The 13,373-nt window shown below is 43.3% G+C and overlaps 2 protein-coding genes across 3 annotated transcripts; both read right to left on the bottom strand.

Annotated features, from left to right (window-relative positions):
• Window positions 1–164: 164 nt before the first annotated feature.
• Window positions 165–5,854, bottom strand: LOC148908875 (adhesion G protein-coupled receptor G6-like). 2 transcript variants are annotated; one of them, XM_089035199.1, is made up of 6 exons: window positions 4,555–5,854; window positions 4,307–4,459; window positions 4,117–4,202; window positions 3,198–3,736; window positions 2,507–2,626; window positions 165–1,171 (listed from the first exon to the last, which is right to left on the bottom strand). In XM_089035199.1, exons 1-6 carry the CDS (start codon window positions 4,783–4,785, stop codon window positions 1,035–1,037), a joined length of 1,266 nt encoding a protein of 421 aa, XP_088891325.1. In that variant the 5' UTR covers window positions 4,786–5,854; the 3' UTR covers window positions 165–1,034. The 2 variants fall into 2 exon arrangements, with proteins under 2 accessions (XP_088891325.1, XP_088891326.1); XM_089035200.1 differs by having other exon boundaries at window positions 4,847–5,840.
• A 3,169-nt stretch (window positions 5,855–9,023) lies between these two features.
• Window positions 9,024–11,265, bottom strand: LOC148908874 (uncharacterized). The gene has a single exon (XM_089035194.1). It carries the CDS (start codon window positions 11,076–11,078, stop codon window positions 9,123–9,125), a length of 1,956 nt encoding a protein of 651 aa, XP_088891320.1. The 5' UTR covers window positions 11,079–11,265; the 3' UTR covers window positions 9,024–9,122.
• Window positions 11,266–13,373: the final 2,108 nt, after the last annotated feature.

The following is a 13,373-nucleotide window of genomic DNA, read 5'->3' as shown; positions in this document are numbered from 1 at the left end:
AATTGATTTATTTTATTTTTTATTTTAATTACACCTCGTATTGTGAATATATTCTTGTTTTCCCAAGGCCCATGGATTGGACTCGGTAAACTAAGGATTTTGTAAGCAAAATTGAAGCAAATTGTAAATAAAGATAATAATAATAATAATGATAATAATAATAATAATATAACTTTATTTAATGAGGGTGGCATACATTACTGGTAGCCCAGTAGTTTACATCATGGCCCTCCTACAATCAAATTAAAATATAGAAAAAATTCTTAGGCTCAGAGCTGGAGAAATTGTTATAAAATGTTATCCAAACGACGATGGAATGTTCCCCGAAAAAGAATCGGATTTCGTTAGGTGATTGTTCTGCATGGAAACAGAAACGTGGCAGAAATTTTAAAGCTGATTAAACTTATAGCGATGCGTGAACTCCGCCAAGCTGCAAGGAGAGCATTGAGTTTTAATGTTTAGGAGACATCTATCTTAGCCACCACAATAGCACAAAGAAAAACAAATTCGTTATTAAACGAAAAAGGAATATTGTGATGGATGAATGAATGGACGAATGGATGGATGGATGGATGGATGGATGGATGGATGGATGGATGGATGGATGGATGGATGGATAGATGATTGTCACCTTACATGGGAGAAACACATTGTCAATATATGTTCAATTGTAAAAAGCAGGCTGTCAATATTACGAAAGGATCAAAACATCTCCCCCTCCCCACACGACCGCTGCGTTTTTGAACTGAACCTACCTAAGGTTTCAACAGTCGTGTTATTAGCCAGAAGTTATGAATTGTCATTAAACAGCCAAGTAGTGTTCCCTACGATTATAACAAATTTAGCTAAATTTAGATCCAGGAGTCTATAGTAATTCTATTCAACAACAATGATCCAATGACACAGTTAGCTATACTAATGTACATACAGTTTCAATGCATCTCATAGTAGTCCTAAAGTATACCGTGATTGGGCAAATAAGGGATTTTTATTAAGAGTTGTAATCTGCAGACTCGGCCTAATAATAGTATGCATCATGTAGTAATGGCATTATTAGTATTATCAAAGACATCGACATCTAAGTTTTTGTTGAACATTGTACGGTTAAAGGAAACTATACAACAGAAGACCAGTAGAAGATATTCCAATGTAAGACCAAAGAGGATTACACCTGCAAATATATAAGAGTACGTGTTAAAATCATTACTAAGTTATAGTCACACAGACACATAGTGCCTTTGTCTTATAGTGAAATCATATTATAGCCTATATTCTTTTGCTAGTCGTATTGCATCTATCTGTTGGATGCTTGATCTTACCTTATTATTGTGACCAGTCAATTTTACAAAGTTCTACTAAAGCTTATGAGAGGATATCAAGCTATGTACTGACTTACCTTCCCTGGTGGAGACCTGACGCAGGATTAGCGCCATTGTCAAGACTCTTCTCACGTAGGTCAATCAATTAAAAACTAGTTTTGGAACTATTCTTAGCAAATAATATTCACAACAAATTGAATATAAAAAATTGCAATGCCCTTCTTCCCCACGAATATTTCTCTTTTTTTCATTGTAATATATACAGCGTTTTAAGAAATATCCGATATACCTTCAATTCTCGCAATATTTGTAGGGACCTAGGACTTCATTTTCATGTTCTACATTGCCGCACAAATAGAGTCTTTCTATGTACTGGATGCATATTGCCTTTATGTGATAACAGTTATGCTTTATTATATACCAGGCTATAGGTACATAGGAAATATTTGTAGGGACCTAGAACTTCATGTTCTAGAGTGCCGCACAAACATCTCTGCTTTTTAAGTACTGGATGCATATTGCCTGTATATGATAACAGTAGCTGTATTATATACCAGGATATAGATGCATATGAAATATTTGTTGGACTGATTCTAGAACTTCATGTTCTACATTGCCACACAAATATTTCTATAGAAAAGGCTTTGTAAGTACTATAGCTGAATGTATATTGCCTGTATATGACGACAGTATGGTAGGCTGTATACAGTCCTTTGACTAAACGTTGTCGTTGATCGGCTTCATCCCTACGCGCCTAGACCGAAAAGGATCATGGGAATAATTTATTTACAGTTACTAGCTGCCGCATAATATGTTATCTAACACGTCTTAAGCTCGCTATTTTCGATTTCAATCATGCCTCGAGCATTCGGCGAAGATTTAAACTGGAGAGCAGTTTGGATGACGCAAGTTCTGGGTAATTTATCCGTTATCCTTTTCGGTCTAGGCGCGTAGGGATGATCCGATCAACGACAACGTTTAGTCAAAGTACTGTATACAAGTGAGGCTATAGGTACAAAAAACCGCTATTCTTTCACCAGCGATTTAGTTGTCGCGAATGGAAAGGGTATACAATGAGATCGACGAAACGGAAGGAAGTCAAGAAGAGTTTTTTTTCTTTCTGTTTCGTTTTTAGTCTTCGTAATTAAGATCAATTAGCGTTTTGAATTAATGTATAATAAATTTACCTGACCGAAAAGAAAAAACCACAGAAAAGCTTGTTAAGTGATTACAATGGCGTTCCACCGGTTTGCCAATGATATCGTCTGTCTTGTGCAACTTGCATCCAAGGCTGGACCATTGACGCTCTGGGGAATAAAAATTGAGCTTCGACAAATATTTGTTATTATGAGGAAAATGGCGCAAATTTATGATTGTCGTCAATATCGTCATGGCAAAAGATGCCGCAGCCACTTACAACAAAGAGTAAAATAAATCTCTGGATAAATTGCACTTGGAATTAAAGTTAAAACCACGACGACTACCCCTACCACTCTCCCGACCACGACAACCACTACCACGCCCGCCTCCGTCGCCGTCGTCACCTTGTAACCTTGTCACCTTGTCACCGCCACCTCTACCTCCACCACCATTTCTAGCACCGTCATCACCACCAGCAGCACTATTCTGTCACCAACGCAAACACAGCCACCACTAACATTCCCACTACTGCCACCATTGCCAGCACTATCCCACCACCAGAATCAGCATTATCCTACCACCAATACCACCTCACCACTATATCACTACCACTACCACCGCCACCATTACCACCGACGGCGTTTCCAACAACAACACCATTTCCACCAATGTCACTAATATCAAACTAGATGTCGGTGTCAGTCATAATTCTCTTCCATGATATGCTAGTATACTCACGAACTACGTCCCAGAAGACACAACTAGTCGGAGTCCCAGGGTTCCCATCACTGTCCTTTAAGGCTGGAAATGTCAGTCTAACAGGTTCGGTTAGATTTTGCACGGATTGATTGTACACAGAGCTTGATATGACTTCATCACTTAGTAATGGTTCCTCGTCTCCTTCTTGAGGATTTGACTGAAACAGTTTGTTGTTTGCGTAATAAATAAACCCAATACGAATGGATGATTGAATATTACTTGCAAGAATGCTTTTTGGTAGCTTTACAAAGATACCATTATTGTCGTCTTTGTCACCATTGCCGTTATTGCCGTTGCGGTTGCCATTACCATTACCATTGCCAATATTTGGACTTGACATGACAGTTGCAACAGGAGAGCTGCCTCCCTCGGTCTTCTTACCAAATGTGACACCTTGGAAGGTACGGCGAGTCACTTCTATTGCTTGTATGGCAACATTAGTGCTATTGATAACCCTAGATCTTGAGCCGTCTTCCAAGGGGATCTTCTGATTAAGCCTATCTAACGCAATGATAAACCTATAGAGTTGAAAAAAGACCTAGTGTTGATACTTGACATACACAGAGGTGAAAGATGTTTACCAAAGTAATTAGGAAATTAGTCCAATTTGGACTCAAGCTCCTCGATCATGCACCTCCTTGCATTTATTTATAGCCTCCCTTTATCAAAAAACGTTGACTTGATCATACAATATATTTGGCGAAATAAAAAGTACTTTTAATCAATTAAAGAACGGAAAAATTCAATTCAATTCACTAGATTCAAGTGAATAAGTGTAAGATGAAAAATCAAGCTAAATACTAAGTAAATGGAAAATAGGCATCGCTCACTTACAAAGGGACGTGCTGATAACATGAAAAACCTTTCAGAAGAACATTTATTGGAAAAAAATACTTACCTTGTTGGAGCATTTGAGCTTCCAGCAAGGACTTCTTTGTTCATTTCCATGACAACGTCAATCACCTCAACGACTATATCAGCAGTCTAAATGGATAGAAAAAGGAAAAGGCATTTTTAAGGGTATGCGGCCATCGGGGGAATGGATTTAATTCATAGTATAATATTCAGGATGAAAGTGAGGTTTTTACCTCGTTCAGCTGATCTTCTACCGATAAGATGTTATCCACCATGTCTGCAGCAAGATCGGCATCAGCCTCAGACATGCCTTTAGCAGATCCTGATTTGAACAGCTTGGTGAAGTTCTTAGCAACTTCTTTGACATTGCGAGAGTTGAGCTTCATCTGTAAATAGAAAATGATGAGGAATCCATTCCAAGTTCATGGTCACCTGCAGCTTTATATATATATAAAATAAGCAAAATGTTATTCGACCCTACCCTGGACAAGTTATTCATTGCCTCAGTTTTCTTTGACTTGTATGTGCAGATGTCATCAGCAGCAGTAAGGGGGATCCGCGATCGATGCCAAAGATATACGGGTTTAACTCGCGGATTTACGAAGACGGGTACAGCAGATTTACGGGATTTCCCGCGCCGTGTCCTTACTGCTGCTGTGTTGGGAATCGAAGATAAGTGTTTATAAAAATGTACGATATATATACGATGCATGAATGTAAAAAGTTCACCAATGACTTCTGTATAATTTGCCTAAGATCCAAAGTTAACATACCTAAGCCCAAGGGTTTCTGGTGTTGTGGTAAGAAAATGCAAATAGAAGACGACACGTCAGCACAGTGTTACGAGTGTGGTAAGAATATTCATGATGCCGTACCAAATGCTACCAGAGAGCAGTATTACGCCAACGGAGGCCGTAAGAAGACTCCATACAAGAGAATAAAATACTTCCGAGACTGGATGAGTCATATCCAAGGTTTACATCCGGTATATTTAAGCGACGAAGTAAAGAAGAAAATCATAGACCATTTAGAAGAGCCAACCCCGCAAAGTCTACGGAAAACGTTGAAAAAATTAAAGCTAGGGAAATATTACAAAGCTATTCCCTATCTTTTGTCTGAAATTACCGGTAAGTCTATTCCTGAGGTTTCTGATATGACAAAAGCCGAGTGGATGTTTTGTCGGCTGGATAAGGATATTCCTTATTACCCTGACGTAATCTATGAAATATTTTACAAAATTGACCCCAACCACCCACTGTTAGGATGGATTCCAAGAAGATAGTGGAATTAGCATAAATCTTATGGCATAAGATTATGCGTAATTTCCAGACTGTCGTTCGATATGTAAATAGAATCCTGTCACGATATTTACTGAGCAAGCTTTCTTTGAAGCTCTTCTTTTGCCTCCTGGTAGATCTTTTTGCGAGATTCCTCGGAAAGATCTTTTACGACTGTTTTTTTGTTCCTTATGTCCGACTTTAATTTCTCGTACTTTTCCTCTTCGGCTAAGATAAGCGAGAATTCTACGTCGTCTATCTTTCTGTCACGCAAGGCCTTTGAGACAAGATCGGTAATAGTATTTACTTTAGCCCTTGACAGAGCTATTGTCGTGTCGTGTTTTGATATTTTGCTTGACAACTGTTTCATAATACCCGTAGCAACAGCAGAAATAATACCACAGGCTGCCCCAACGCCGGCCAAAGGAACTCCAACGATTATTCCCGGCCCAGTAAGCGAAGTAGCAACGCCGGAGCCCGTTAACACAACGGATATGGATCCTGAAGTTATCGCAATCTTATGTAGCGTACTCCGGGCTCTGACGTACTTTTTTCTAACTTTTTCGTAGTGTTTTGCCTGCCCTTCCAAGTAAGCCAGGATTAAATTTGCTTTATTCAGACGAAAGTTTTCAGCGTTTAATTCGTTAGGTGTAGTATAGGGAACATCTGGGTACAACTTAGGTGCTGAAGGTATGACATCCATTATATATACTAATGTACGACGCTTTTGGGAATAACGTAGAGGAGCAGCCACATCATGACAACCGGGATTACTGGAATTGGAGGGCCTTTAGGAAGATGTTTCCGCACGCGGATGCTAGTAAGTTCGAAAGAAGACCCGATGGGATTTACTTCAACGGCTCTAGGATGTACAGCAATGAGGATTTGAAACCTACGCTGGTTAATCAAATAGACGATCAACTGAAGAATCCTGGTTACGTTAAACCAAAACCCACGCCGACGCATGTTGAACCCGGTTGGTCAAAGGAATTATTGCTGGGTACCAGTACTTATCCAATACCCGCGGTTTCATTTGATGAACATCCAAGTTTAGATTTGACATTGAACATGCGGATCTCTAACAACCATTCCTTTCCGTTAAAGGTGCGAGATATCTTCAAAAACGTGCCCATTAATCATACCACCGCCAAGGAATCTCATGAATGGTTAAGCGGTCCTAACATGCGTTATTGGCCGCAGCAGTTGAACTTTGCAGTTTGGTGCGCCACCGGTGGCTGTGGGGTAAGTGCAAACTTGATGAAGAATTCAATATTCATGTTTCACTTTCACTTCACGGTTAGAAGAATACTGCATGAGATGGGTGTTATTGCGCTGCCGGGTGATGCCACGTTTTATCCAAGAGATAATAAATACGACGTTCCCGCGTATGATAGGCTTTGTAAGGAGTTTGGTGTTGTAGGGAAGGATTTCAGGTGTACCGCGGGTGCTAACAATGGCTTGGGGCACATTTGGGCTTATTGGGGGATTGGCGGGCATGTGCTAAGTGATAAGGAAGTCCACGCGTTGAATTTACAATGGACCATGGCTTCCCACCCAGAAACCCATTATCATCTGAAGAATGAGTGGTGGTGGTTGGAGGGTCCAGTTAAGGATACCAAGCAAGTCCGCGATGGACCTCTGTTCAAAGACGAGGGTGGTAAGTATGCAGGGGCCAATCCACTGATTATCAAAATGGTTAACGACGAGCAAACGAAGCAATATCTTAATTTCATACCCCCAGAAGGTAAAGGACTAACTAGAGCCGGCCTTGCCCGTTTGAACCGCAGCATAGAAGCTTACGTGTATTCCATTTTGGGAGCTCAGGTAAACACCCGATCGAGTATAGTGGGGAATACCGGCGCCGCAGAAGAAACGCGAGCCGAAGCCTTGATTCTATTCGAAAGTTCAATCTTGGAGGGCGACATTAGCAAGGGCGTACAGCGTTACCAACTAGCCATACAAAATTCTAAGGCAAGGTTGGACTACGCAGTAGCCCCGGGTTGTTGGTTAATGCCTAGTAATTTATCTATAAATACTGGTTCTGTAGTAGGATACAACAACAAACTTCAACGAGCTACTAAGGATATGAAGTTTGGGGTGAATGACGTGAACTCTGACACCACCAAGGGTATTCCCCACTTCATAGAGAAACCAAAGAAAGAGGTAGAGAAACCACCAAAGGAGGAATTACCCCGGGCGCCTAAAAACCCCCCACCCCTTAAAAAAGAGGAGGAATACGACCATGACATATTAAAAGCTGGCTTGGTTGTTACGGCTGTTGGTTTGGGGTATTATATATGGACGTAAACAACCCACATGTGGATAAAAGAGGTCCTAAAGGTGATGAAGGACCTCGCGGACCAGCCGGTCCTAAAGGTGATGAAGGACCTCGCGGACCAGCCGGTCCAATGGCTAGGAAGTATGCCATAGATTTAACGTCGGCAGTTACAGTTGATAAGTATGTTCCGAATCACTCGTGGTTTTATACGACTGTGACTGTGAGTCCGGGGGTCACGAAGGATGCCACCGATTTCGATACTTTCGCACTGGATTTCGTATTAGACGACGATCCAGATAAATGGACTTTCACATACTTAGTGAACATGATCGATAGAAAAAAGTATGCTTTTTGCCCATATCCAGACTATGTAATGAGAGTGCTTTCGTTTATGGGTACCATGAATTTATATAAGATAAAAGGCAATATCAAACTAACTAGATTCGAAATGTTTAAGTTATTGGTATAATGGCGATGAACAACCCCTACGTAGCTGGAGTAGATTGTGTTTATACGACTTACGCAGGCGAGAAAAAATACACCCAGGCATCTTGGGTCGACGTTGAGGGCATGTCTGTAGACTTGAACTACTCAGGAAAGAAGTTGATCCTTTGCAGTATTTGCATTGGCACGAGAAGCCACGCCAACGTGGGCCTTAGGCTTTGTGATGACAACGGCATACTGCAACCTATGCGCGCGAAGACGAACAACAGGGAGCCTGTGCATTTTTCCGTAGAGCCAAACCCCCTGAGCGACGAAAATCTATTGGTTTGGACTTTTCATATGGTTGCCGATTGCCATGGGAAGGTAAAGCTGCAGATACGCGTAGACGATACGGGGAGCGTTTGCGTAAATAGCATAGAGGATCAAGGGGATAATAACTTTAACCACGCAACCATTAGCACTCTTACGGTGGTTAGTATATGAACCCACACACGAAGCAAGAGGGGTTTTCCCATTACTTAGAAGACGCCAGCTTTTGGGGGGATTTATGGCAAGATACCCAACTGCAGGCTTACGTGGGCGGCTTAGGTCTAGTAATGTGCACTGTTAGTATTAGCGGCTGGAATAGCTGCAATTTAGGCTTTAGGCTGGTCGACGAAACCAACACCCCATTGCCGCCTTACAGGGAAAAAAAGAACAGCAGGCATTCGGCTCACTTTTCATTTGAGCCTACACCAAGAAGTGCAGAGAACTTAACGTCGGTAACTTTTCACATGATAGTTAATTGCCAACGCGTAAAGTTGCAAGTGCGCCCAAGCGACGCCCGCACGATTGCAGGGCAAAAGTACATTGGCTTTGTTGGAATAAACACTATTCATTCTGCCGTGGATGTTCCTAAAGATGAAATTTGGAATCATAAGTCCATTAGCACCATTAGCGTGCTTCCTTTACTGCCGCGCTACCAGGGTGGTGCGAATACCATATTCGCCCCCCGTTCGCAAACAAGGACGCCTAAGGAGGAAGTGGGGGAAGTAATGCGCTCAGATAAGCTTAAGCCTTCATCTTCTTCAGGAGTACCACCCCAATAGCTACTACGAGGATCCAAATGTTATTCCCCACGAACTTCAACAGTTCTCCGCCGGTTCTTAATACCAGGCTTAAAACGCTACCAAGCAGCCCAGGAACGCTGGCTGCCATTGTTTTTCCCAGGGTTATTAGGCCCGCACCTAATTTTTTTCCCATTTCCCCCATTTCTTTTCCCACCTTTTTTCCCATTTCCCCCACCTTTTTTCCAAGCGCCTTTGCACCTGAGGCCACGCCGTTAATTGCATTCATAATTCCGGCAATAGCGCCTGCGAGCGTTACGGCGAACGCCAATGGAATGCCGTACCTCCGAAGGACCCTCAGTATTTTTTGCCTTGTGGTAAGCCCCAGCTCCCTTTCCAAGCCTTCTCTTTGCGCCTGCAACTCCGCGACCCTTTCCTGAAGCCTTTCCTCTTCTGCTTGGGCTGCCTCTCTTTCCCCGTCGGCAAGTGTTTGATCGTCGATTATTTCCCGTTGCGTTTGTATTTGCCTTTCCAGGTCCTCTATGGCTTGCTCTCTTTGTCTTAATTGCTCCCCTTTAACGATGATTTCCGCGTTTAACCGCCGCTCTTGCATTACCGAGGCTTCCAGCTGTGCACCCACGCGTCTAAGTTCGGCGTTCCTATCTCCAACGTCCATGACTGCGCGGTCGAAGTTCCTTCTAGCGGCGTCCCTTTCTTGCAGCAACATGCTAATGCGGTGCTGAGTGTCGCCGTCTTCCGTTTCGTTAGCTTCTTGTAATTCCTGTATTGCTCTTATGTACGCCTCATCCTTAGTATCCATATCTCGTTTTAGATCTTCGATGTATTCTGCCTGCTGCTGTAATTCAGCGTTTTTTTCGTCTAATTGCTCCGTAAGTTCGTCAAGTCGTTCTTTGTGTTCGTCTATGATTCTTTGCTGCGCATTTTCTTCCATGTTGAGTGATTCTAAAGACTGCTGCAGCTGCAGGGCAGCGCTGCTGCCCGACGGCGTACTCGTTAGCTTTTCCTCTACGTCTTCCTTGGTAGCTTGTATTTTTGCGAGCTTTTCTTGATCCTTATCCAGAATTCCGGAGATGGCTTGCATTTGACTGGTAGCCTTGGGGGTCTTAAAAGCTTTGAAGAATCCTGAAGCTAACCTCGTTGTTTCCTTAGTAGTTAAGCTGTGTAGCACGGATAAGTCAGGCCTACCCAGTGCTGTCGTTATTTCCTTCGGTAAGGCGTTGTTAAGTGCGTTAGACTTTTTGTTTTGATAAAAGTCATACCATTTTTCCCTGCCTATGTAACGAATTTGTATTTGGCCCTTGTCGCCGCGTTGAAATTCTAAGAGAGTCGAACTGGCATTAGGATACCTCTTACGCACGTCAGCAAGTAGCTTTTGGGGTACCGTTTCGCCGATAGCTGCCATTAAAGTTGGAGGAATTCGGGGGTCGGCAAAGAACCTTCCTTTTCCATCGCGGATGACGTAAACCTTAGCGCCGCTTCTAGCAAGTCTACCCATAATTAATTCCCTGCCGTATTCATCTTCTTCGAACATTAGCTGCGCCTTTTCAGGCATCCACTCAGGTAGTAGCTCCTGAAGCCTGTCGAAGTCGTCCGGGGTTTCTTCCATGGATTCGTCCATTTCTCGCTGAACTTTTTGCAACCACTCGTCGCTAGGAGCTTCAGGAACTAATCCTAAGTCGCCCATTTGCATGTAAGATGGAAGAGATTTACCGGGGTTTCTTGTTTTGAACCTCTTTATGAGGCTACGTAAGGCATCGGGGGCATTTAGGCCGTACTTGCGACGTAATTTTTCGTAAAAGCCCGGCTTTTCCGCTTCCGGCAGCAGGGTTTCATATTCTTCGTCGTTAATGTTGACTTGGCCTTCTTCGGTAAGGGGATCAAAATCCGTTCCTTCTACTTCCATTATATATGATAAGCTCAAAGTTAAATCCCAACGCATTACCTAAGCAGGTTGGCGGACTGAAAGCAGAACGCACCTTTCACCGGGTCACCTTTACGCCCAGCAGCGCAAAGCCGGGAGAAACGCTGTACGTAGGCGTGCCCCGCCTAACAGATAACCTAGTCTTAGTCCCTGGCACCTTGGCTTTGAGGTTTGACCTAGCGGTGCAGCCCAGCACTGTGGATGAAAGGATTATCGTTAACAACGTGGGTCGCAACATCGTTTCTAAGATGCGCGTAAAGTTCGCCGGGGAATCCTTGCTGGACTTAAATAGGTATGACTTATACACCACGTACAAAGACTTATGGTTAACAGCATTTGACCGCGCGCAAAGGATAGAACAAGGAATTGGTAGTGTTATCCTGCGTAAGGTCCGCACACCTACGAAAACGCAACCTACTGACGGCAGCGGAGAAACCGCAGTAGCAGACGCAAAGCGAATAAAGACCGCCTATGGTAGCAAGTATGTCATACCATTAGACTTTGAAGTAATCACGAATCACGGTGTGTATTACCCAAGACAGTTATCCGAGTTACAGTTTGAAGTAACTTTAGCAGATGCTAATAACATCATTGGTGGGCTAAGCACTGCACTTACCACGACAACCCCATACTCTATTACCAACTTAGAGCTACAGTATGAGACCGTGTACAGCGAAGAGCTGGCCCGTAGCGCTGGCATGGAATACAGCGCCGGAAAGGCATTCCTTTACGACCACGTAGTAATGTATAAGACGTTTAGCTTCTTGGATAAGACGGATGAGGTTATCAACCAAAGCATTAACCTCCCCCGAAGAAGTCTCACGGGGTTAATGTTGGTGTTTGCCAAACCCTACGAGGCCGGCAAGCGCGACTCCGAAGCCTTTCACAACCCCAACATTACTAACGTAGGGGTCAACATAAACGGCGTTCCAAACAAGGTCTACTCCCAGGGGATAAAGCCCGCAGACGTGTACAGAGAGGCCATGCGCAAGTTTGGCGACCAAATTAGCCCTGAGGAATTCTTTAAGGACAAATATGCGTTATGGATTGACATGCGCACCATTAACGACGAAGACCTACATGGTCAGGGTTTACGTCTAGTAAATACGCAGGATGGCATAACATTGGAGATCAAGCGCACCAAGAATGCCTCCGCGGGCGACGGTGATAAAATAAACTGCTACATCTTCGTCGTCTCAGACGCGCAGCTAAGCGTAGAAATGAATCAGCTAAAGAGCGTTGCCTATTAAAATATTTCTTAGATATACAATGCTTCGCGTATTTGAAAACAACGACACCAAACTGCAATGCATAGTGCAAGGCGAAACTTTGTACTTCAAAGCAAAGGAGGTGGCCTTGGCGTTGGGTTATGAGCGCCCTAGAGATGCAATTAGAGCACACGTATCTGAGAAATACCAGAAAAAATGGGTTGATCTACAAGGGGCTGCGAATCACCGCTCCTTTACTACGCAACCAAATGCCGTGTTTATATCCGAACCTGGTTTGTACGAACTGATATTTAGCTCCAAACTACCCAAAGCTGTGGAGTTTCGTGATTGGGTCTTTGAGGAAGTCCTACCCGCGCTAAGGAAAACGGGTAAATATGCGATGGATAAACGCTTTGACACTCCAAACAAGTTAGTATTCAAGATCGAAAATGAAGCCGACCTACACGCGAAGGTCGTCGACTACATGCGTAGGTTTTACCCTGAATTCATCATAGCACCAGGCCTTGGCGAGCTGCAGGATTCAGACAGCAAGCGCATAACATGCTGGCGAAAAGGCTACCAAGCCGGCCAGCCAGACCTTTTAATCCTTAACGCCCACAAGAAATACCGCGGGTTGTGTATTGAGTTGAAAACCCCAAAAGGAAACGGCGTCTTATCCGCGAAGCAATCTAAGAAAATCTCACAGCTTGACGTAAATGGTTACCTAACTATGGTTAGCAACGATTACGACGTCATCTGTCGTGCCCTCATGGATTATGCGGACGGCATTCGTATTCCCTGTAAGGGCTGCGTAAAGCGGTTCAAATCCTACGACACTTTGAAAACGCACCTAAAAATATTTCATAGGTATAATGAAGCTCAACTTGACTCATTGGCGTGATCTCGTCCACGGTAAAGCATACGAAATAAAAAATTACGTCGTCTTCGAAGACATCGACCGTTTACGGTTAGTCCTCAAAGACTTAGAAGGCAAGGAATATTCCCTTTGGGCGCCGGATTGCGTGCGGTACGTAATTCAGGGCGAGGAATTCACCCACTTACGCAGCTATGGTAAGGTAAATGGCCGATGGAAGTTTGACATTGA

Source organism: Actinia tenebrosa, unplaced genomic scaffold (assembly GCF_029948245.1).
Source record: "Actinia tenebrosa isolate PJP-AT-01 unplaced genomic scaffold, QUT_ActTen_1.0 PGA_scaffold3__52_contigs__length_22856419, whole genome shotgun sequence".
Lineage (NCBI taxonomy): Eukaryota > Metazoa > Cnidaria > Anthozoa > Actiniaria > Actiniidae > Actinia > Actinia tenebrosa.
Note: the sequence above shows the minus strand (reverse complement) of the source record. Positions and strands in the feature narration are given on the sequence as shown.

Coding starts and splice junctions, on each gene's coding strand:
- LOC148908875 (XM_089035199.1), bottom strand. CDS start 4,785: ATGCATCGTATATATATCGTACATTTTTATAAACACTTATCTTCGATT. Junction 4,203..4,306: donor TAGAAGATCAGCTGAACGAG/GTAAAAACCTCA, acceptor CTATCCATTTAG/ACTGCTGATATAGTCGTTGA. Junction 1,172..2,506: donor GGTTTTTTCTTTTCGGTCAG/GTAAATTTATTA, acceptor ATATATTTGCAG/GTGTAATCCTCTTTGGTCTT.
- LOC148908874 (XM_089035194.1), bottom strand. CDS start 11,078: ATGCGTTGGGATTTAACTTTGAGCTTATCATATATAATGGAAGTAGAA.